This window comes from Synchiropus splendidus, chromosome 1, assembly GCF_027744825.2.
Source record: "Synchiropus splendidus isolate RoL2022-P1 chromosome 1, RoL_Sspl_1.0, whole genome shotgun sequence".
Lineage (NCBI taxonomy): Eukaryota > Metazoa > Chordata > Actinopteri > Syngnathiformes > Callionymidae > Synchiropus > Synchiropus splendidus.
In genome coordinates this window covers 51,211,518-51,236,729 of record NC_071334.1, presented here as the reverse complement: position 1 = coordinate 51,236,729, position 25,212 = coordinate 51,211,518, and the positions used below count along the sequence as shown (strand labels likewise).

Below are 25,212 nucleotides of genomic sequence, written 5' to 3'. Positions count from 1 at the left end.
TGGGTGACATTTTAGTTATAAACATTTTACATTCTGATACATTTAAAAAATTGGAATTTGGACATTTGCGTAGTGATACAGAATTGTTCATGTCAGAATCCGCTGCCTAGCTCCAACCTTTTTGCTCTGATCTTGATCTCGATGGTCCGTATTATTTACATATTTACATTTAGGAAGACAAGGCGCTGGTTTGGTTTTACCAAACGTGTCAACAGTAACTTGGTACTTTGCAATGCCAGCCAAAAAGCAAGTTTAACAGACTTGCTTTATAGGTGAAGGTTGCAATAGTTTACCCTCCTGGGGTGATAGAGTCTGGACTGGTTTGACCTGCCAGATGAGTTTCCACCAGGTGTTTGCAGAAAGGAGTGTCACTTCCTATCACCTGCTGACCTTTATTTAAAAAGGTTAAGGGGGAAAAGGATGAGGGGCGGGCAGGACTTGTGTATTTGTTCAAACATATTTATCTATGAGAGCGACTCCTGCCAAAATTCCCTGCCTTGTACTGTGGAAATACTTATCTGTCTGTTAAAATAGGCAAAATCTCAAGCAATTGATGAGCTAATTTCCCTTCATACACCAGTTAATGTTTGATTCTTTTGAATTACAAAACTGACTCTGCTTCCAGAATATCTTGAAGAACAATCTGAAAATGTTGTGTTTTGATTGACAAATGCAGTATTGCTGCAGTGCAAAGCAAGCATGATCACAATCCTCCACGTTTCTTCACTTCTCTCATATTCCGTAATGGTTTCACAGGCGACCATCCGTCTTCAAACACCATTGCGTAATCTGTTTGCTAATGCTCCCATAAGTGCAGCTTTCCCACTTGTGCACCTGTCACAAACAACCTGTCTGATTTGACGCCGCTGATGTCATAAATTCCTTTGTTATGGCATGTCCTGGCGCCTGCGAGCTGATGACATCGTAAAAAAACCGTTCGTACCTTAACACCACCTGCCAGTGGTTTGGCTTCAGGCACAATGAAAGCCATTACTTGTTTCTTTTAATGGGTCTGTGGGAGCAAAAATGGAATACCAGTTCCTCACCTTTTTCATAATATTAATATATAATATTTTAAGTTTTTTCTGTAAATGTGTTATTTTTATTCTCCATTCATTCCAGTATCAATGTATTTATGTATTTATTTTTGCTGATTTACTGGTTTGTTTGAATATGTTCAACTCTGATGGGTCTTTTTCAAAATCAGCTTCTATCTAGAAAGGGAAACTGCAGCACACTGTTCAAGCAACCACCCACTGAAAAACAAGTCCAAAATCGGTTACAAGCTTCCCGCAGTGACTTGGAGGGAAACCTTCTTCCACTCAGATTCTTATCATTATGCTAGTCAGCGACATGAACATGTTCATTTCAAAGTCCATTTTATCTTTTCATTCATGCAGAGAAGATGCAAAGTTTTGGGCTGCTCTCAGCTCTCTCCACTATTCAAACTCAATCTCCCTGAAGGCTCAAAATGTGCTACTTCTTCGTATCTGTCCACATTTGTGACAGAAATCATGCACCATCCATCTCATATCAACAGAACATGTTTGTTGCAAACCAGCCACTAAAAAACGCCTGTTTTTGACAGAGAAATCACCTGATCAATCAAACCAGATGTTGCTGTGACTTTGCGAAGGTGACGTACGCACAGTCATTGAGAAAATATTCTCCACAGTTTATCACTCACGTTGGTGTATTGGCCAATAACACGTGGGATTGGTTCCACCTCATGCGCTCAATACCTGCTCCTCAGGGGAGAATTTCAGTTCTGAAAGAGGCGGCCTGGTTAGTTTCATTAAAGGGAATACAGGATGATTTGAATGGCCAATGACCAATTCTTGAAGACCTTTTGATACATCTTCTGTGAGTCGAAGAAGCTGAGTGGACTGTGTACCTTCTGGACCTCAGTCCTCTCGTCAACCTGTACCTATTTCTTACCCAGAAGCCTGAAAGATTTCATTGTATGATGCAACAAAATACATTCCTCGGTGAAGAGACTGAGAACTTCCAAGGATTGACTGACTTTTCTGGGTGACAAATGTTGCCACCTTTTTTTGGACATCACCAAAGACGACGTTCTTTCCTGTGATGGAATCAAACTCTTTTAGATTTCAGGACTTGCAATCTCATGGTCTATTTATAGTAAGATAAAAATAGTACTCAAAGGATTCAGAGAATCACGTGTGAATAAATGAAAGCCGGATTTCGATTATAATTTGACAAAGGATAATAATATATATCATCTTTGAGAACCAAGGTAACACATTTTAGGCACAGTATTCCAAATATTTGTTAAATATAACAAGAAATGATGTGGAAGTTGGATTCCAGACGTTTGGCTGTCGTGGTTCAAACACTGCCGGCTGCATCATCATTCCAACTCACACGTACACACACGCAGCTGAATGCAAGCAAGCGTACAGTGTCAGGCAGCAGCTGAGATGTAGCAAGACAGCCAGGGCAGGAGTGTGGAATGGGCTGGGAGGAAGCAGATGAGGAAGAGAGAGCGCTATCGAAGGTAAGCTGAAGCCAGGATGAGCCAGTTGGACAACTGTGGAATTGTGTCACTTAGTGGAATGCTGCAAAATCTTTCCCTGCTGGAGCTTCTAGCGGTGAGTCCGAATCCCATTCCGTCTTTTATCCTTCCAGAGGGGAATCTGGGGCATGAGACCTACTGTCTGAGGTTGGAACTAGGTGAGACTGAATGGGGCATCCTGCCCGGCGGTTCTACCCCAAAACCACCCACGCCTCGGTCGCAAGACAGAGCTTGCCACAGTTCACCAGGAGCTGTGCTCTTCATTTGAACATGCAGGAATGTTACATAAATGTATGCAGAAAGTGAAATTAAATCAATTGCAAATGCAAAAAGAAGTAATATGTTGATGCTGATGATGATGCTGAAGTTTGGAGCAATCCTTTAATATCAAGAGCTGAATGTTTTCATTGCAAGACCTTTTTTTTGTGTCATGCCTTTGTGCTGCCGAAGTTTCCAACCGTGTGCTACATCTCCAGTGTACATCGTCATGCTCCATATGTAGGTCACTGGCCGACAAGCTGTACCGCTAATTACACGCCAGACTCTGCATCTTCCCTCACATCTGCTGTACATCTCCAGGAGCTTCTAGTTTATCGGTTGCCGACCTGTGTGTGCGTGAAAAATGGATTTTGCCAATTGGCAATTCATTACACTACTGTAACATTGCGAGCGGGCAAGTGGGGATGGGGGGTTGATGTGTCACTACGACGTGTGGAATGGAATCTAAATATAGCAAAGGAGTATGTTGGGCCACTTCGCTTTAAGCAGTGGGGCTGGTTTATATGTATATATATATATATATATATATATGTAAAATTAACCATTAGATGATTTTAATTCAGACGTGTTTTTATACTCCTCTTCAAGGAGGAAAATAATTAAAAAAAAAAAAAACTTGCAGAATGCAGAAATTCAATTCAATGTGAGACGTTTCGTGAATCTCTGACTTTGCAATGTCCGTGAAATACTGACATACTGGTCGATGTAGCGGGAGAGCATTTATGAATGTTTCCACTCTGGACGTTTTCAAAAGTTTCAGGGCTAACGAACGTTGCATCCGACTCCAAAATGGCAATGTCGTTTCGGTCTTCATGTAAAAGACACCTCACCGAGCCAGTGATCTAGCTCAGTGAAACTATTGTTTATTTCTTGGGCGATTAGCTTAGCATTCCGAATGTCACACTCAGACCGCCGGGTGTTGCTAAGTGTTTGCTGCTGAGGAACCAGCGGTCTCACTTTCATGAGCCCGGAAAACTCTCTGTGCTCCATCAAGTGCTGGTGCTTTTGGGAGGTTTCACACTGCGTGCTCTGTCTCCAGACAAAGCCTGTTCGGCTCAGAAGTCGGGTTTTGGCAGCGGACTTCATACCAGCTGGAGAGCTACACCTTGTCTCGTGAAACTCTTCACGGGGGGTGAGCTTCTCACCTCAGGAAACTCGGCACTAGATGCCGGAAACTATGCGTACAGCGCGACTCCACACAAAAATGACAGATGCCTGGCAGTAAAGGGTCTGATCGCTGTCTGTCATCGGTCAAAAACAGCTACTCAAACTCCCAGAACACCACATTGAGGTGTGCAGCTTCAGCTTCATTGATCATTTCTGATGTCTGGATCTGTAGTTCAATGATTAAAATCTTCTCGATCAACAGTAATCTCCCTCACTGTGTTAAACGTGGTGTGAGAGCAGCGTGGATCAATCAAGACGCTCCGTATTCCACAGCTTGTTTCCACTATTTCCTTGTAAAATAAACATGAGAAGACTCTTTCATGTGTAGTTTTGGCTGTGAAACATTCTGTTGCAGCCGTGGCGGAGGTCCGTCGTTCATTTATATCTGCGGTGAGGACGACTCATAGTGTTAAGACATGCCATAGAAATATGGTGGTCAAGCCTATGGTGGTAAATAGGTTGTTGCCCAGCTGATGACGACTTCCTTGAGACGTGTTTTGTCGTGGGTCACAAACCTGCTATTTTGTGCATATATAAAGCCTCCTGAACTGTTTATTCCTAATGTTCACACAACACGGGATTGCTGTGTCATGCTTGTAAGCTGCATCTAAATAGAACCTTTTCATCTAAATATTTTCGCTGAACATCAATGCACTTCAAGGCTTTTATCTGACGCAAATATCTGGGCCGCATTCAAAGACACCATATATCCTTTATCTAATTACATTAACAGGCGCAGTACAGTGACTAATGGCCCATGGAGTCGGCTGCAGAGGCTAGAGCTCGGAGCCATAGAGGCATGATTGCATTTTTCCATCCTCTTTCTCTCTCACTCGTGCGTCTCCGTTTGGAAATCGCTCCCCAAACTCACTCCACACACACGCTGCCCTGACCCACTGAGTCTTTTATTTCCCAGCTTGAAACAAGGCCAGAATAAATGACAGCAGGTCTGAATTTGTCAGGAGGAAAAGTCAACATTTATGAATTATGTGTTCTTTCGGTTGTCATCTCTAAACTGTAATGTCCTTTATCCTCCACAGAGGAGGAGGCCTTCAAACGAAAAGCCATTTGAACCCGTCTACAGTATAAGAGTGGACAGTATAAATCAAATGAATAGGTCACACAAAACCGAGACATCTGTCACATTGTATTTGTTTTATTTGTCTTGGCTGTGGAATACAAATTTAAATTCACCGCAAAATTGATGCGCACGCACAAAGAAACTGCTACATAACTGCAGCATTAATGATGATGTATAGTCTATCTGTGATTTTTTTTAAAGGCAGTTGCCATCATCACGTACAAACCGATGACAAAGGAGCAGTATATTCAATCAAAATGCTTAAGTGCAATTCCTTCTAAAATCCTTGTTTTGTTCATCCATTCGCAAGTCATAAAACTGGTCCACAGTTTAGTCCAAAATGAGTAGAACAGGCATCCTCTTATATAAAATATGTAAGTTGTGTTTCTAAAGCAAATTCCCAAATGAAAGACTCAACACTCTGATAGAAATCCATTACACTAGTGTTTCTCATTTAACCCTTGAGGAAACATCATGATCGTGAATCTCCCTGTTCTCATGACAGTATGGTAGTGAGCAATGGCAGAGTAGAAATGCAGAAATTGACCTATAATTTGACATATTTTATTCAGTGTGTGTTCCGATGCCAGTATTCATAACAAAGGACGTGTAATCTAATCCTCTCAATATTCTCAAACCATCGTGTTTGCCTGACTCTTTGCAGCCAGGTAGATACTCCTAATTTATTTATGCAGAAAGTAAAGGCAGACAGAACTCCAGGGAAACATTGTCACTGGCAAGCTGAAGGAAAACAGACAAGTAGGCGCCCCACCTGCCCCACATATTTCACATCACTCACAAAAGCTAACAGGAGGCCCACTGTTCAAGTTGCCATACATCTATACAGAACAATGTTCAGGCACGTATGCTGCAATGAAGTTATTTGTGGTGCAAACAATCAAAAGATATATATATATATATATATATATATATATATATATATATATATATATATATATATATATATATATATATATATATATATATATTAAGATGCCACAGGCTTGGGGCACTTGTTGTTGAGCAGTGTTTACAGTCCGTCACAAGCAGCAATAGGTGGGAATTGTCGGTGGAAAGTGAATAATGGATAAGAGCACTGTGAGAGAGGTTTTTATCCAAGACATCTCACACCTCTGCTGACTACTCTCCCAGGTCCTGCTACTGACAAACCCATCTTTACTCCCATGGCATCCTATATTGGTGTTGGGAAAGTGGAATTTTGCATCCTATACTGACGAAAAAGGCGGCCTTCAGCACAATGTTGACGCATTGGCAGTGCGACACGTGAAAAAAGGACGTAGGTTGGGGTTAGGGTGAGCCGTGGGAAGGCGCTCCAATCATTCTAACAATGTGTCAATTGCTATTTAAAGTCCATTAAACAGACATGCATTAGGGAAACTTTATAGTACCATCACTAAAAAGAAGAATCTTCTCAGGGGATATAAATAGCAACTGACATCTTGTCTGTGTATTCTACGCTGAATGCTGCCTTTTTCGTCAGTATAGGACACAAAAGTCACTGTATTACTCCATGGGAGTGAGGATGGGTGGACAAACCCCACAGCATGATGCTGCAGCCACCATGCTTCACAGTAGTTATGGTATTGGCCTGGTGCTGCGCGGTGGCTTCGGTACTCTGGCAAGTCATATCAGACAACCAGCCACATCGCAAGGATGACCAGAAGAACACAATGACACAATGAGGTTGTGAATCCTTCATTGGTACATATAATTTCTTAGGTTTTCATATTTGCTGGACAAATGGAAAAAAGATATAACACTATTTTTTTTCCAGATCAATGTGTCATAATTTCAGTTTTTCATTTTTCTGAGATTTCAAATGTAAATGTTGGCTTGTTCCGTTTTGAACTGAGTGCCACAATAAACACAGTGAAATGAAATTCAGGGGTTGCAAAGGTTTTAATGTGTTTGTTGTGAAATCCATATGGCTGTGATGAGTGAAACCAGTCAGCATTGTTCTCGGCAAATGTGTTTCCTGTGGTCAGTGGACAAAGCTGGTGTCACTCACTTCCCCTTCCTTCCTTTGACAGTGCATGAGAGCAGCTTTCTGGCTCATATTAGTTTATGCTAATATCCCGCGGATGCAACCTGCACCACCTCCTGCCTCCCAGACTCCTCCGCTCGCAAACACACACCCGTAGATACACAATAACTTGTGCACACAGGCCCCTGGGACAGTTGCGGGAGGGCTGCGAAAAGGATGCCGAGATGATTAATTAACTCTGCCCTCATTTTGATTCCGCCTTATTGGCTTTCAAGAGCCGAATTTCGGCTTCAGAGCTTTGCATATATTACCCTCCCACTGAAACAGCAGACGCACACAAACAGATTTCCAAAATATTGAGGTCATGTTACTTATACTACAGTAGACTCTCTGACACGGGTCTGGAAGCTTCTATTTCTAGCTAAGTTGTTGAAAATGCATTGAAGTGGAGTGAGTGAGTGCTTTACATGAACTATTGGATCTGACAGTAACTAAAAACTGTGGCGTCCCATGCTACACAAACACATTGGTTCACAGCTGACTTGAGTCAAATGAAGTCCTGCACAATTTGCTCCCTTTTGCAATAGGTTTGACCATAGATCAAAATAAAAAACATAGCTCAACGTTCTGGCCCAAAAGGTCAGTGAAGAGAACTTACAGTAGTTGAGGCTGATTCCAGTATCTACGGTGGTAAAACACTCACTAAACATGAGAGTAAGCTCTCACCATTTTGACTGCTGGCTCACCCTGGTTGGCAGCCGACTGCTTGCTTTGGTGACTGCACAGTTGTCTATTCATTTGCCACTGTCTGGTCCCACATGATCTTTTGTTCTTTTTTTAAATACTGTATAAAGCAATCGTTCTGTTCTGAATGGACACCACATGTGATGAATGTGTCCAGTATCCTTTGTGTAGTCTCTGCACATGGTTATGATATCCGTCATGTTCGCGTTGGCAAATGCCCTGAAGGCTGCGGTCGACTCACATGTGCGCTGGTTGTGTGTTGCTGACTGTGTTTGTGCGGCTGTGTCGTGTCACAGCGGTGTCCCGGCCGTGACCGCAGGTCTCCTGTGCTTTCTCATTGATGACAACCTCTGAGGACAGACTGCCTCGCTGCACTAAAGCCTGTCAGCCCTCGGCAGCGGAGCCAGACAATACAACTGCCTTTTCACCTGGGAATATGGCTGTCTTTCATTACTGTTCTGCTTCCAACTCTAATTCGTCCCATCAACCTCTCTGAAACATAGAGAGTGTTTCATTGCAAACAGAAGACCACATACTTGTTGTGATGTGAATCATCAGGCCCCAACTGGATCATGAGTGAGCCATTTAATTCATGGATCTCAGCGTGTTTAACCTCCGCCTAAGGTATCTCCGCTTCCTCTGGCTGATATAATTGAACTCACTGTTGCTCAACGTGAGAGTACGATACGTGATGTGTGATAAAATGAGGCCTGTAGTCAAGTGTTTTACCACACCACCGACGATAGCAGCATGTGACCTGCCTTGATACAAACTGCTGAAGTGAATCATTCTTCAAAAAGTAGTTGTTTAGTCTGATTTTTCCTCAGATCAGGTTTTGTTTGAAGCTTCAGCGGTTGATGCTAGCCGAGTCCTCGGGGTGTTAATGTCAGAAAACAGGAAATGCTCACGAGCAGATCACTGAGCTTCATATCCCTCCCATAGTTGTAGCTCCATCTCAGGTTGAGGTGCTGATCATTTCTCTCCCGCTGAGTTCTGCAGTCATCGCTGCAACACATCTTCATCCTCCTGCAACCCTATGTTGATGATGACACTGGCATGTTGATGCACTAGGTTTTCATTTATTCACTTTGGAGCGTGTCACTGTATCACATACGGTGACTGAAAACACTGGATGCATGTGGGCAAAACGCTGATCCAACACAGAACCCTATCTCCATGTGGAAGGGCTCTTGGACCACGTTTACATGGTGTCTGCGGTATGTAAAGCTGAGAGAATTCACACCTTCTAAAACGGCTTTTACACAGATCTGGTGCCAACAACCGCCTTAGGCAGTACCTGGTGACTTGCTGTTGTAGCACCCATGTTAATGATGGCAGGCAGCTGTGTATGTTTAGGGGGGAATACACTGCGCATGCACTCAGTGTTTCTTCTACTTCTACTACTACTACTGCGACACGTACCATGACAAATATCTGTAGTGGCATGCTGCATTCAGTCTACATGAACTACAGGAATTATAAACAACATTAAAACATCATCATAAATGTATTTATTGAACGACACAGTGTACAAAAAGTCGAATCACAATTGAAATTGAATTGAAAGGGATCCAGGTGTTTTGTCAGAACTGTCCGGATCTTCTTTACCGGTAATTCTTCCAGTAAGTTCTTTGCGTTAAGCTGTAGAGTACTGCCTCATCATTTTACTGCATTTCTCAACTTTTTCCTCTCCATCACCGGGTGCTTTATGAATTATTACAAGACTTTCAAAACACTTTATTGCAAGAAACAGCAGATGCATGCGGGGTATAAACAACAGCACTATAATGTCTTGTGGTGTGATTCTGTTCAAGAACACAACAATAAATAAGTATATATTTGTATATAAGTTGCACTTTCACTTTGTGTATGAACAGTTCACATTCATGCATAGATACACACGGGTTTGTTTTCCAATACTTTTGGGGGGGTTCCCATTGCCATAACCCTTTCCCCACCTGTCACCCTAAACCTATCCATCCAAATCACATCAAAGCCATACATGTTGTGTCAAGAATTGGTCCCCACATAGTAGGATAAACAAGCCATCTGCCACACACACATAACATCTGCTTGTGAAATATAGATCCTCGGTTCACAACACCAAGTGAATATGATCTGCATATAGTAACATTTGTTTGTGTGAGTCTCATGTTTGCTTGGACTTTTACGTATTGAGCCGCTGTCACTTTAAATGGATAATATGATCGGTATGGCTTTCATGGGACCATAACTCAACTAGATGGTGATGGGTTTGTGGAGCTCAATGATTTTCCTGGCATCCTCTCTCCCCGCTGCCAGTCATCTCAGCGGTGATTGGGGTTTTATGAGGCAGGCTGGGCCTCAGGTGAACCAGAATGAAAGAGAGATGCTTCCAGCCGGGCTGTTCGGCCCTGGGGAGGGTCTGGCGGTGTCACTGGTCAATGACTGCCTTTGTTAGGGGTCGCAACCGTCCTGAATAGGAGTGTTTTAGGCAGGAGTAAAGCAGGCCGAAATCCATCTGGCACATAATCTGGAGAGTAGATTTGCAATGATTTCTAGATTGTTTAAAAAAAACAACTTGTTGTTTACTGTTGAATATTAAATGACATTCCCGCCCTGGTAATCTATTGAGACACAAACAAGCCTCATTTTCCCTGGCATTTCCTGGTCAGATTCGATGTGTGTTCCCCTCCCTTCCTCTGTCTCGCTCTTGAAACAGGGTTGGCTGGTGGTGGGCATGAGACTCAAGTTAAACTGGCTGAATTAGTGCATTATTAAGCCCTGACCCACTTCCCCCTGCTGCCGACATGGCCCGACTCCAGCGTGGTGTCGATGTACACGGGGAACTGTGCCGCATTTGAATGATTCCAGGATACATTTAACTGTAAAAGGAGCTTTCATGTTCCGAAAGGCACAAACAAGGCGCAGCTGAAAGCTGCACATTCTTACGTCCTTTGACATTGACATGAATGGAGTTTGTCTTTCCCAGACCTCCATCTTCGACTCAGCCCATGGTCATGCTGCTGTTGATGTTGCACAACTGTATCGCTTCTATTGGGATGTAGATGTTGCTGTACTTAGGAGTTCTCTGTCTTCAGTATTATTTGATATTTTGTATTTCAATTCGGTGTAACCCTAGTGAAAAGGCCATCTACATACCGAACCTAGATGGTGCTGAAACTCAACTCATGACGTTCTTCTTTCTCCATGGTGACTGGAAAACATGACTCAATACTATTGTTTTATCGTAAGTATCAATCCATGCAGCTCAGCCCACTAACAGCCAAATGATGCATCAACTATTCTGCACTGCACAGGCGTCAAGTGAGTATTGTACTACCCCGTGACTTCATCAACTGGTGGCAGCCATGCAGGGTTAGATTGGATTAGATGCCGGTTATTTGATCTTTTTGTGAATATAAGTGTTTCAGCTGTGGTAAAAAAATTGAATTTTTAATGTAATTTAATAAGGAAAACAATAAATTCTGTTGAAAATAACACGCACCACTTTCATGGAGGGTCTCCTGTAGTGCTTCATAGACGCAGACGCAGACAACAACTGTCCGCCGCCTTGTCTACGTCTCGACCCGGATAGAAACATTGACAAAGTCTTCGTCTCAGCTTTCATTATATTGAGTCGCAAACAACAGTCGGTAACAAAGTAGAAACATGATCTTGAGAGTATCATGATTCACCCGCGACAGAGAAGTCAGAATATAACAAGTCAAATATTTGGATCAAAGGAATCGAACAAGACTGTGAGTGAAATGCGTACTGATAACCTTGTTGCCGCTCATATTACAAGCAATTACTTTTACTGTCATTGATGGCAAATCTGAAGCTGTTTAGTGTTGCTCCTCCGAGGACGTACATCCTGGATGAAGACATCCTACTACTGAAGTGTGGAAGCAGGACACTCAATTTGGACACACACCCAAAATAAAAATGATGTCACAAGGACTGTGAGGCCTCATTTATACCGCTGCATATACACAACAGTACACGTGTGGGATTAATGAAAAGCAGATGGGAGAATGTGCGTGCTCTAACCATGCTGTACACACAGTCTGTGTATCTGGAAACCAATACACAGACAAATAAATAGATGCATGTGAGTAAATTGGTTTGATATTACACTTCTCACCACACATAATATATTAAAACCATTGACTTTTTTTGTTTAATGTCACTCTTTAGTCAGCGCTTACATGGCAAACACAGACAAGTTATGGAGAGATGGATGCTCCTGAAAACTACAGAGCATCCTGGACAACATCACCCACCCCCTCCATCAGCACCTGGTCCAACACAGAAGACCACAAACCAGTAGACTGAGACTACCCGTCTCAAAGACTGAGCGCCACAGGAGGTCCTTTCTTCCTGTGGCAATTAAACTGTACAATTCATCCCTGTAAATTTACAGTGAAAGATTGTTTTGGCACATTATTTTCTTTCATCCTATTCTGTTTTTAACTGCTTTATTTTTTGCATTAAATCTGTTTTTAAGCTGCTTTATTTTTTCACATTTTATATAACCAGCTCCCATACTCTCCAACACTGTCTTTTAAAATGAGTATTTTGTAGAGTATTTTGCATTTTTATGTTATATGTTGTTGTTGTTCAGGGAGCTTGTTCTGAACGTAATTTCCCTCGGGTTTAATAAAGTTTTTCTGATTCTGATTCTGATCAAATTCTATTGAAAAGAATTACAATTTAACACTCTCAGAGAAGGAACACTGAAATTGAACAATTATAATAAATTATAATGTATTTTTTATGTGTGTGCCTAACATTGTCTGTATAGTTATACAACATTGTTATACATGCGCATCTAAGGCACATCTAAGGTAAAAACAAAATCAGGTTGGATTCATCACTGTGTGTGACGTAAATGAATGAACTGAGTTTTGTTCTCTCAGAACATAGAAAATTCTGACAAGTACAATACGAACAATCGTAACACATTTCTAAATACGTCACAGCTCACAGTTGTAATTTCACCCTTTTAAGGGTGTGTGTATCACGCGTCTCGTGATTCATATGGACATCTCAGAACCAAATAACTTTCCGATTGTAGTTTGTCACATGTCTCGCACAACTCGGTAAATAATTATACAACTTCTGACGTACACTGAGGGGATAACACAGGATGTGCTCGTGTGTCCCCAGCTCTGTAATTGTAAACAGCTCATGCTGAAGTAAAGGCTTTTAGCGCTGGAGGGCATGTGATTGGCGAGCGATCAGCATGAATGGCGCCATTTCTAAACAGCAGTCAGTCCATTGATGAGCAGAGGGTCGAGAAATAGCTTCCTGAGGGCTCGCAGTCTTTTGTCCCAGTTGAAAATGGTTGGCTGAGTATACAAGAAACAACGATACCACACTGGTGAGAAAATAGCTGTCCTGCCCATGAGGTTTGAACAACAATATACATCTTAAAAGGTAGAATATGTGGGAGCTGGTGATGGATTTCAGTTATCTAACAGACCTTGACACTTTGTAGTTAAAGGGTGTTCAGCAGCGTTTCATCCTTCAACACCAGAGCCAACATGCTGATGTCACTATTGTTGCTGCTTAATGAGAAACAGAGCTGATGTCAAATTCTTCCTCTCCTCTTCCATCTGGAAGAAATCAAACAAATATGGCAGCTAAAAATAAGACTCAGCTTGAGATGATAACAAGGATTTAGAACCATTAACTGTGTAAATACAGCCTGCGGTTCACCCCAGATTTATATTGAAATTCCACGCCGACCTGGATGAGCCCTGACTGGAACGTGGCCCCTACTGAAATAAGCACTTCAAAGTCCATGATAGTCTCTTTAAATATTTGATGCTGTGGAATTGCTGGACCATCAGTGCTCTTTAGATCATTTGATGGACTGTTTGGAGCAACAGCACTGAAAGTCTTGTTTGCATTAGCCAGTGAAATGGATGGAGGCAAAGTGGAGGGGGCGATCTTCTCTCCTTCCAGATGAAATACTGACCATCCTTATCTAAGACAATTGCATTTAATTCCACATGGACTTTAAAAGCCTCCGTGGGTGTTTCAAAAGAATACATTTGATCCAAGGAAACTCACAGATATCTACTCCTCCGAAGAATAACTACCGTAACATAGAAACATCAAGGTCTGTTACCTGAAGTGTCACCAATACACTAACTCTGGAACAATGTATAGATATGTTGTATGAAATGATTACATATCGTCTACACAGGTGGTTCTGCTGAATTACTACACCAAATAAGTGTAAACCTAGTTCTAAGTGTATCAATGCCAGAACCAGAAACCAGCCTTTGTGACGTCACTGGAGGTGGAGCCTGTCGGCGCACCATTAGAATGCAGCTCAAAAAGCTCTTCAGCTTCAGGATCAGAGGAGAAATGGCGATGATAGCAGGATGTTCTGGTGCTAGTGAGCATGGAAGCCTGTTCTTCTAACCAAAAGATGAAGAACGCCATGAGAAATAGGTGAAGCCAGTTTAAAGAATGAGGGCAACCATCTGCGTGTGGCTCCTCTGCAGGATAATTTTGTCCTGAAAGTTTGCCTCAAGCAGGTTTGGAAATCGAGCGCAAATGCCCAGGGTTTCCCAACGTTAGCAAGCCATGATTGCAGACTATCAAAACAGCAGAGAAGCTGTCGACCACATTGGGTGAGGAGGCGTCGATACTCGACCCAGTCAGTCCCACTGTTGACCCAAACACATGACATGTTTTGTCCTGCTGACCCCTCTGAAGAGAGTTTTACATTCCATTTACGTTAGCATTCAGTGTTACCGTCTGACTCTGATCCGCTCAGACACTTCATCCTCTCTCAATAGTCCGAGTCGTCGCCTCCACAACGAAGTGTTTGGAATGAAAACAAGTCCTTGGTTCACATGAAGCTGCTCTTCTTCCTCAAAAACCGTAGACCAATCCCTCATTATTGGCTGATATTGCTGCTACTTCAACCGCTCCACAGTGCACCGGTGTTTGGAGCCTCCCGTGATGTCACATGACGGCAGCGGCATTTGACCCACTTATGACAGCCTCGTCATGTATTTCATGGCAGGATATGGAAAAGAAATTCTATTGTATGGTCTGCTCCTCAGTCATGTTGTTATGCCGAACAATGTTTAGTCTAGCATTCACAATAAAAGTTCAATTCATTGGCGTATTCTTCTGAGCATAAATGCCTGTTTACCTGTTGATATTAGTACTCTTTATTGACAGTCGTTGAAAGAATTCTAAAAGCACTTTGCAGTTCCTCATTGCTTTACAAATGTAAAAAGCTCCTCATGGCCCCACCCCTTTTGTAGATAGCCTTGTGATGATAGCAAAACAAGATGACAAACCCACCACCATTATTACTATATATATTATAATTGTCGCTCCTGCTTAAAAGGAAGTACCTTCTGTCCATTTGGTTTTGAAAGATATGTGAAGCTACGTGGCAGGTGCACAAACAAACTTTTGTTTGGTTGCAATATTGTCATTTTTCATGGTTAAAGCTTGTTTGTTCGAGGTAATCTCCAGACTCTCCCCTAAGGCAGGCACAGCAAAACGGAAATAAGCTGCTTTCTCATCCTGGCCTACCATCACATCTGTCCGGCACCTGGTTAAGGTCGTCTGTGGCAAACCAAGTTAATAAATCAGCCCCTGGATTAAACAGAGCACCAAGACAAAGCTGTGGCCTCAAGCTAATGCATGTGAAATGTCAAGGAATCTGACAAATGTTCAGGCCGAGAAATATCTTTGCAAAAACACCCACTTGGAGGTCATACGAATGCTGCTATTCAGTCTGCATTTGTGGTTTGTGATTTGTTACCCGGGATGCGATGACTCCCTGTCAGCCCTGCTGAACTTTGTAAAATAGGCAATTATTTTTACTCTACTTTTAGCTGGGGTCGGTCGCTTGGTGTCATCAGTCATGGCCATAAAACAAGATTTGTGAGCACAAGTTAACATTGACACGGTGTTTTTTGGCCTTCTACTGAAGGTGTTGCAATGACACGTGGAATATACTAAACCTGCATACAAATGTGAGAGTTGAACTTGAACCTCACGCTTCACCTTTGCTGTTTCATGTGAAAATACAATTGATTCCACCTGATCAGCTGTTGCCTGTGTGACAGCTCTAGTTATGTTCGGTCTGTTGCTTGCCTGTCAAAGAAAGCCTAACTGGAAGCCCTTAGTCAGCCTGTGAACCGACCAGCATCTGTTTAGCATCAACGCTGTGCTCTGACCTGTTACATATTCAGCTCTTTATCATGTCGTGTTTCTCTCCGGCAGCAAATATGACAACAATTTTCTGCACTACCTTTTCCTGCGCGGTTTAAAATCAAATTCAGAATTTTACTAATATTTTTTATATCCTCGGTCTGACTTGTTATAGCCTGGCTCAGGTAGTAATCTGTGACCAATTCATCGACACGTTCACAGCATGAATGTCTATGTAAACAATGGAATAAAGGAAGGCAGAAATATATGATGTGAAATACCAAGTGGGCGAACCAGCGTGTCCATGATGGCATCGGCCTGCTACACAGGCTGCTCTGTGGAACTGATCAAATGGCAACGTCAGGTCAGACGTATACATTTTACAGTTAATTTTTCAACTTGACCCCGTGAGATTTGCGCCATGAACAGCTTTACCACTGTTCCCAAAAGACATGAATGGCCCAATTTGTCAAGCCCCAAAGAGCAGAGAAGCACAAACAGACAAGCAGTTTATACAGAGTCGGGCCGATCTTAATGTTTGGAAAGATAATCTGCTGGGATTTGGATACCTGACAGTGGCGGGGTGTTGATGTTTGGGCTCTGGCTGCTACCAGAGGAGGAACATCTGATAACCTGAACTTCTGAAACCTACGCAGGATAACAAGGTCTCTTTTGTATCTGTGGTAATCCATATTACCTGACACTGTTCCATGCAGGAAGGTAGGTCGATGAAGAATATCCTGCTCCCTCACATGAATGTTGGGAGCTCAATAAGGCTACTGTGTGGCCTCCCCACCTTTACACCAATGGAGCCTGGGGAACAAGTCAGCAGTATAGTGCTCAGCACAGGTCCCGCCTCATCTCCTCTGGAGAGTTAATGACCTGGGAGCATGAAGAACTGAGGACAATGATCACAAATGCGCTGTTTCGAATGTATCATCAAAGACAGCAGGTATTTGGTTTGCAAGTCAAGGTTAGCACATTTTCTCAGTGATGAATTCTCTTGTCAGAGGTGGCTTGTGGGTCATTGGTTGGGCTGCAATGTTTACGCTGACGTGAGCCAACCACCAAGGCATGAAACTTGATGGGATGGAAGAAACAGACTGGAAAAGCAGCAGGCAACTAGGTAACTGGGTTCGTATGGATCCTTTTTAAAGGTCATCGCTTCCATGCCGTGAACGCTGTACAGTGGTGCTCAGACCAAAACAATCCGCGAGGCAGGTACTGTACCCAAAATGTTGTGTACATGAGATTGTTAAAACTAAATATTTCATTGAATGTCATAAATTATTCACGGCTCATTTAGCCATGCTTTGAATTGTAAGAAGAACAACTGTAGGAAGTTCATATTCGTCCTTTTTAGTGATATGTTTCTCTTTAATTTCAATATTATTGCCGTTTTTCGGTGTGGCACAAATCACAAAGTTTGAGACGTAAAGTTGGTAAATAAGTGTCCAAACAGAAGGCTGTAAGAGCGATATAAGAACTGTAACATTATGTTTTGGTGAGTGTCCACCATGAGGATTTAGATGACCCCAAACAGGCTTTCACAATAAAAGTCAAATGACAAGGCTGAATTCAGCGTGGCACATCAGGTTTGAAAAGACTCGTGTGGTTAGGCTCCTGCTACTATGGGCCAAGGAGAACCAGAAGCAATTTCCTCTTCAATTATATCACTTCTTCCGACTGGTCGTCAGCAACAGTTGTTGAGCCTAATTCATCTCTCATAGTTGGAACTTGACAATGCACATATATCAGCAACCTGAAATTAGCCTGCATGGAAGCCCTTCACACCGGATTATCAGCTGTCATCTGGGGATATGAGAGTCGGATTGTTGGCATGATAATATGACACCACTTTATTGGGATCGTGAATAATGACCTGTGAGTGGCAGATCACTGGCAGACGACCCCCATCCAGCTGATAAGAGTGTGGCTGTGCAGAAGCCATCGTTCATTGGTTCATTATCTCACTGTGATAGTGCCACACTCATATATTATGCGCACACAGGGGAATAGGTTTTCCTCCAGGCTTATTAAATTTTCCTTGTTTACACACGCTGATGATATCCATATGAACCCTGCAGTATCTGACGTGAGTACGATTTCCACGCAGATGGAATTTGAGGCATTCCGAATCCAGCAGAGAATTTCAAACTTAACCTTTTACTCCAAGGAGCCAGAGTGAAGAATCTGCTCTCATAAATCAGCGAGTGAAAGCTTCAAGTTTTTCCCCAAATCCCAAATGGCATCCGACATGTCATCAGCTTGCAGAAAATGTTGCGGTGGGCAGAGAAAGGTCAGCATGAAGGGATGAGTAGAAAGGGAAGGTTGTGACCTTGTCTTTGGCGAGGTCTCATTCCCAGAGCGCCACGCGGTGTCTTATCTCCTACTGCAGCCTGAGCCGCTGATCTGTGGTGGCGAAAGAAACTCACTGCTGTGAAGACTTCAAGGAACCTGACCTGACTGGCTACAAGGTCAAAGTTTTATCTAACCTGAGGGTTATTTATTTCTTGCAGTCAGCTCCAGAGAGGCCAGCAAGAGAACCAGACACTTTTCCAGGAAGTGATGCCATTCCAACTAATCTTCAAGAATGTGTGAAAGAGCAGAGCGTGCCTGAGCGCTTCACGTGGATCTTAAATACATTTGATGTTTTTATTGCTGAAAAATCTGAAACAGAATGTCGTTGGATTGAGTGTCAGTCAGTCCCCCTGTTTGCGTGTTTGCGGCTTCACACAAAGAGAGGGTGTTTTTTTTTCCCCCCATTTTATCCCATCCCAGCTCCTCTGAGCCTCAGCAGTAGCGGGCTGGCCCCTCATGTTTTAAAAATGTATAAGCACATGAAGAGCAAATCTTCACATTGGAGCAGGCAGGAAAGCAATTCCCTTAGCTTTTCTTTCCCCCATCAAACCCTTTCATACAAGAGTAAACAAAACAGGATAGACAGTACCTCTTAAAGGAGTCTTGTGTCCAAAAGGTTTGTCGTGTTTCTCATGTTGGAGACGTGTGTTCCTGATTTGATCTGCCACTTTTTTTCTAGAATAATCACGTTCTGAAAACGACCAACAAAACTACTGTTGAGCTTGACTCCTGGCACTGACCCAAAAACCTGAATACTCGTGTAAATCACAGTCCGGAAAAGTCATTTACCTGGAAAAACCTCCTTAGATGTTTTTCTCTCCCAAACACCGGTGATCAAGGTATACATTTCTACAACAGAATCCATAGTCTTTGGGAGGAGGAGATTGGGGAGAGAATCACTGAAGTACAATGGGAAAGATTCAAATTTTTGTGCCCGACGTGGACTGATCCAATGCAAGCTTGTTCACCGCACGTAGTGGACAAGACTAAAACTCCCAAGAACATATGATCAGATGCAGTTTGTGACAGGTGCCATAATGAAACAGCTAACCACACACATATGTTTTGGTCATGTCTATCTCTATCTCTGGTTGCTGGGAGGGGATCTTCAGGACATTGTCACAGGTGACTGGCACCTACCGAAGACTTTAACAGCTTTATTTGGCATCAGTGAACTGTCTCTCCCCTCACTCCAAAAAGATTTAATGTCCTTCACTGCCCAACGTCTGATCTTGACCCGATGGGCCCGTCATGGCTTTATCTTTATCATGGCTATGCAATGACATATGCCAACAAAATGGATCTGAGTGTTATGCAAAGCGCCATCATTACAGTTCATCTTGAATGTTTGTTTGACCGAGTGTATGATTGTGCATAACATTGGAGGGGTGTGTGACAATGCAGACTGGGTGGTTTTGTATGTTTGTCTGTCTTGACTTTGTTATGACCTTATTTTTCTTATCTTTTCTTGTAGGTTTTATTTTCAATATACTTGTATATATGTCTTTACTTAATTCTACAGCTATGAACATGTCAGTGCACTTGCGATCGTAATGGACGCTTTCGACTTCATTACTTTGTTTTACTCTGTCTTATCATTACGTGACACTGTTGAGCTGTTTTGACTGATTCATGTCAAAATCAGTAAACAAACTTTATATAAATAAAATTAAAAAATCACAGTCCAGAAAAGTCTATAGTTGTCTATGGTAAAGTTGAGGGGAAAATGAGACTTGTTATCTGTTGGGGTGCAACCCATCCTCACTCCCATGGTGTTTTATGTTGACGTTGGGAAAGTGGACCTTTGCATCCTACACTGACGCCGAAGCCAGCTTGACAACCTGACGCCCTGGGCAGCACGTCGCGTAAAAGAAAGGTTGTGGTTAGGTAGAGTAAGGGGTGGTGCTCCTTCCCTTCAATGTGTGACATTGTGTCATTTGCTATTTGAAACCCCTCAAGCAGCCACGTGACTCAGTCACTTTGAGAGGCCTATCAGGGGCATCCAACATAATTCTGTGAACAGACCACCCATCACCGTGCAACACCAGGATGGGTTACTTATGTCAGCCAATGGTTTCTACCAACACTGGCGTCGCCGACGTTGCTTCCAATTCTACCTGCAAATGCAATGCATTAAACCTGTTGCTACGAGAGTCACGTCATTTCCCAGCGCAGTTGTAAAATTCAACTTTTTGCACATCAACAAAAGAAGCTATGACTTTAGATTGTCTTTTTTTTTGTGTGTTCACCATAGCGGAAAGTTGTCTACAATTCATGCAAACGTAAAGGCTAACTGTAAAACAGAGCGGCATTTAAGGCACATCCTCAATAATGTAATGTTACAGTGAATTAAAATCATTTTGAAGCACATTGTGGACTTTATATGACATGACAGTTCTCATGAAGAGTCGTGTTAATTGCTGGCTGAACCTGAGTGCGCTGATCTGATGAAACGTGACTCCAAGGTACACACATTTAGTGTCCCCGCTCGACATGTACGTTTTTAATCTCGCTGAAAACCATCAGCCATCATTCCTGACTGCAGATTATAACACATTACATGCATTAGTCAGGCTTTAAATCTGTGTGTTAAATACCCTCCTGGTTCACATGACAGCAAGGATTCTGCATTCCTTACATTCCTTTATGTGCTGAAGATTGTTCCTGTGCCCTGTCATTTAGGTACGCCTATGTGATGACAGCAGGCATTTACTTCATCTTTGATGTGGCCTGGAAATATTTCCCGTAACATGCTTTCACAAAGAAGCACAAACCTTAAGGAGACGTCGTAATTGCAGTGAGATTGTAGTTGGATACGGACAATCCACACTTGTCTGTACAACATGGTGAAGCTTCAGATTCTACTAAAAATAGGTCCAAGTGTGTCAGTGCTGGATGCAATAACAGAGGTGACCTGACTTTACATGTCATGTAGGTGTTCTCTTTAGAGTTGAATAGAAATCTTGTATTTTCCTATTCTCTACTGTTTGATATCTAACTAGGCTTTGACTTTTAAAAATCTGAATCTTTGGTCAAGAGGGTTTCAAAGTTGCAAAATGTTAAATTAAAATGGGCTACTGTCATACTGGAAATATTCCAGAGGAATTAATCGAACAAATATGTCAACATAATGCTCATCATCGATCAGTGTTTTGGCCTTCACTCTGTTTACCTAATGGCCACACAGCGTAGCCTTCATTTTCAGCTCAGCAGGGGAGCCGCGGACACACGCTTCTACCATGGCTGTAGGGCCTCTGGCTGTCGCTGAGGCCGCATCAGCATCTGTTAGAATAGAAGAGTGATTTTGGGCCCAAAAGATTGTTGTGTCCTGAACCAGCAGCTGCTTTAAGGCTTCACACTGGCTCAGCAGGAGGCCAGAATCTGTCCGGATGCAACAGAATCCAGTACTTCTGGTTTAACCTGTGACTTCACCGACAACCATTCCTTGAATTTAATCACTACCTTTGTAATCCTTTAGCGCCAAAGGGCGTCGTGTATTTTATGCTGAGGAATCTTGGTACGACCTCCGTCAAAGCACATCTAATGAGTCATGGCTCCCCCCCCTCCATTTCTTTCATCTTTCACCTCTTTCTATTCCTTCCTTCACGCCTTCCAGAGCGCCTGAAGATCGATGTGGAACATCTGTCCCTCAGAGATAACCGTTTAGCCAAGACATGTGTCATGATCTATCCTGGCAACATACTATTAATTAATCTTAAACCGCTCAGGATCGGAAGGGATCACGACACGAAGGCTCTGTGACCCTCATTTCATGTAGTGTAGAAGACAAACTACGGCCTGACAGCTGATTCTTCCACGCTCCTCTGTTTCTGTTTCCACTGCAACCCAGAAATGCTGGCTCTGAAGTGTGGCCATTTGCCAGTTGACATTACACAGCTGGCTTGGTGGTGGGCCAAGCATCAGGGAATATACAGTGGTGCTTCTGGGGTTACTCATGCTGCTCCAGCTCACTGTTCTCACTGAATGCTAAACACAAACCATGTCTTGTATGAGGCCTCACTTTGATCATATCACTTCATCTCACATTCACTCACCTTTGATTTGTTGCTTGCAGGAATCCATGGACGCCAACAAATACATCGATGAGCTGCTCAAACAACTGGAGGATGAGCGACGGAACGTGAGGAGGTAACACAATACACCAGGAAAGACGTTTATTGCAAAAAAGGTTATCAGCAGATGGTTGCAAAGCATTTCCAATCACAGACAGAAGCACGATGTTGTTTGGTTTTCAGCCCAAGACAAGCTTTGTTTGCTCTTGAGAAATGTTTTTTGTGTGTTGGACGAACATTGAAAAGTGGCGGACAAAAGGGCAGTGTCTGAGCCCAGTGTGGGGTTGAGTTAGGGAATTTCTCATGACGTTCCATTGGAAAGGATTCGCCCAGACAATGGGGACGGAGCACTTATGAAGATGCCAATCTAATGACCTTGTCCCCTCCATGCACCGATCATCCTTTCCTGTCGAATGATGCACCGCTTCTGCAGAAAAGAGAGACGATTTTTTAAACTTCACCCCTTTCAAACAGCCTTCACTCCATCTCAATGGAGCTGTATTCCCCTGACTCAAAAGTAATTTTCTCCCTGATTGAGCAGAGAAGGGCTGGGTGGGGGGTTAGACATAAGGCCAGAGTGGTCTCAGGGTGGGTGGCTGGGGGGGATGGATGACCACTGACCATCCCCTTTACTAGTCTGGGCAGCCCTTTAATAAAGAAGGTGCTGTGTAAAGGAGTGACCCTCCTGTCCACCTCAGCCACTCCCCTCTTTATAAGGCGCAAGACTCATCCTCAGCTTCACCTTGTGTGACCTACCAACTGTGGAGGAAAGCTGAATGGGCTGAGACTGACCGCAGTGTGGCCAGAAGACAAAGTGTCGTCCAAGCCATGAACTTGTAAAAGCTCCTAAAAAGTGACCCTCTTATTGCTCCAACAATGAAGTCTCATTCGGTGAGAGCTCCATCTGACTGAATATGACCTCAACCAAGGTTCCTGGTTTTCATATGTATATGAGCAATGGGTCTGGTCAAGTAAATCTCTCACTTCTGTGAGTGTGGTATCCTTTTTTGAATTGACAGTATTGTACTTACTCCACATGACGGTTTGTAGTGTTACACCTTGCCCATAAGAACAATATCTCTGCAAGTGTTTATGAAGTTAGGTTTGATGACACTTACCCTTTCCAATGCAAGGCTTTTTCAGAGTTTAAATTGCTCAATGCTAATTACCTGTGGTCTATTGGCAGGAGCAGGAGTGTCATCTGACTTTACAGCAAACTAACAGATTGTTCTGGATGTGAAAATATTATCTGATGAAATAGTTTGGCTATTCCACAAAAGACGTTGCTCATGTTTTCTAGGGGTAGGGCTCATGATCTCAAGTTGTTTTGGGTCTGTTGGTGAGTTGTGTGGGCAATATAGAGTTTAAATTCTCTTTTCCTGCAGAGAGGAATCAGCTTCTTATGTCAATAACAGTGATTAATAACTAAATATGGGCGATTTGGGACTAAATCATACCTCAATCATTTATCCTGATTTAAAATAAATCATCATTTTTGTCCTGCTAATGCGAGATTTAAACATATCAGGAATTTAAAAGGAAATCATGTTAATATTAACAGAAAAGTGGTGGGTGAGATGGCGGAGAAGGGGATGCAGCATGACGGCGCACATTGTATATCTAACTTGTTTCTCCTTAAGGGTGATAAAGTACTGCAATTGCCAGTCACACTATACGTCTTGTGGAGAAAAACAGCTGAAAACGCTGGGATTTTGACAGAAAAGTTTTGTCCTTTTGTCCGAATATTACTCTCAATCCTTCACAGGGAGATAGAGGCGCCCCACATAGTTTAGTTTCTGCATCCCCACATCATGACCTAGTGACCCACTGAACACATGCGCCGTCGTTACGTAGTGGAGCATGTTTCCCACTGCTGCAGTGCAGCGGATGTGCAGTGATGACTTCAAACAGAACAGTTTCATCACTTCAATACAGAAGCGTGTTAGCTTTCCATGTTATTATCATCCGTGGCATTGACCCAGTCTGAAAGCTCGTCATAAAGGCTCATAAATTGAAATTAAATAAACAAATAATGCAACAGATTCTCTCTAAATAATCTGAACTGGGGTGACTGTATGAGGAGACTTACATTGTAAAGATAGCGTTTCGTAGAGGGAGACTGTTTGCATGACCTTCTTCGGACAAGCTGCTGTGTCAACGGACTTTCACTGTTTAATCTCCTCTGTGGATTAAAACAATGTAGATTAGACTTTTCCCCTCTGTTTACAAGGTTCAATGCACCACAGTCGTCCTGATTTCAAATCATCCGAATCATCCGATCTTCAGTTTCGGCCTGCAATCAATAACGTGTCCATTAAACTCAACGGCGACTTACTGATGTCACCATCAGTAAGGAAGACCGCTACATATCATAACATAGCATCTGACACCCAACGTAATTCTCTCTAAAGGAAAACACTTATTACTCCATTCATTCACCAATGGGGCAACATGCAAGGCTGAAGGCTGCCTTTGATGTCAGCATAGAACGCAAAAGTCCACTTCCCCGCCATGAAAGTCAGGATGGGTTGGTTTGTTTTATATGTGACATTGTCATTTTATTCTCTTTCCTCACCTGACCGGCGTGTTGCGTTTAGTCGGCACTATCGGCGAAATGCTCCATTCTCCCTCCTTTCTCTCTCTGCACTTCTAGTTGGGGCAGATGGTGTCTCCCACTGTCTCTGTCAACACCTAAAGCAAAGGGAGCGTTCCTCAGAGGAGGGCTGCTAAGTGACTTTGCTGGAGGTCTGCTCGGCCGGTTCGTACGGGGGCCGTTGCAGCAGCTGCAGCG

The 25,212-nt window shown here is 42.9% G+C and overlaps 1 protein-coding gene across 5 annotated transcripts in view; it reads left to right on the top strand.

Annotated features, from left to right (window-relative positions):
• The first annotated feature begins 2,443 nt into the window (after nucleotides 1-2,443).
• LOC128752983 (nck-associated protein 5-like) overlaps nucleotides 2,444-25,212 on the top strand; it is a 98,461-nt gene continuing 75,692 nt past the window's right edge. For 2 of the 5 annotated variants that reach the window (XM_053854839.1, XM_053854846.1), the window contains exons 1-2: nucleotides 2,451-2,612; nucleotides 22,424-22,497. In XM_053854839.1, coding sequence (XP_053710814.1) covers nucleotides 2,535-2,612; nucleotides 22,424-22,497 — 152 coding nt within the window. In that variant the 5' untranslated portion in view covers nucleotides 2,451-2,534. Of the gene's footprint in view, nucleotides 2,613-16,317; nucleotides 16,352-21,144; nucleotides 21,258-22,423; nucleotides 22,498-25,212 lie in introns of those variants that run through there. The other 3 variants (XM_053854841.1, XM_053854842.1, XM_053854840.1) reach the window with 3 other exon arrangements.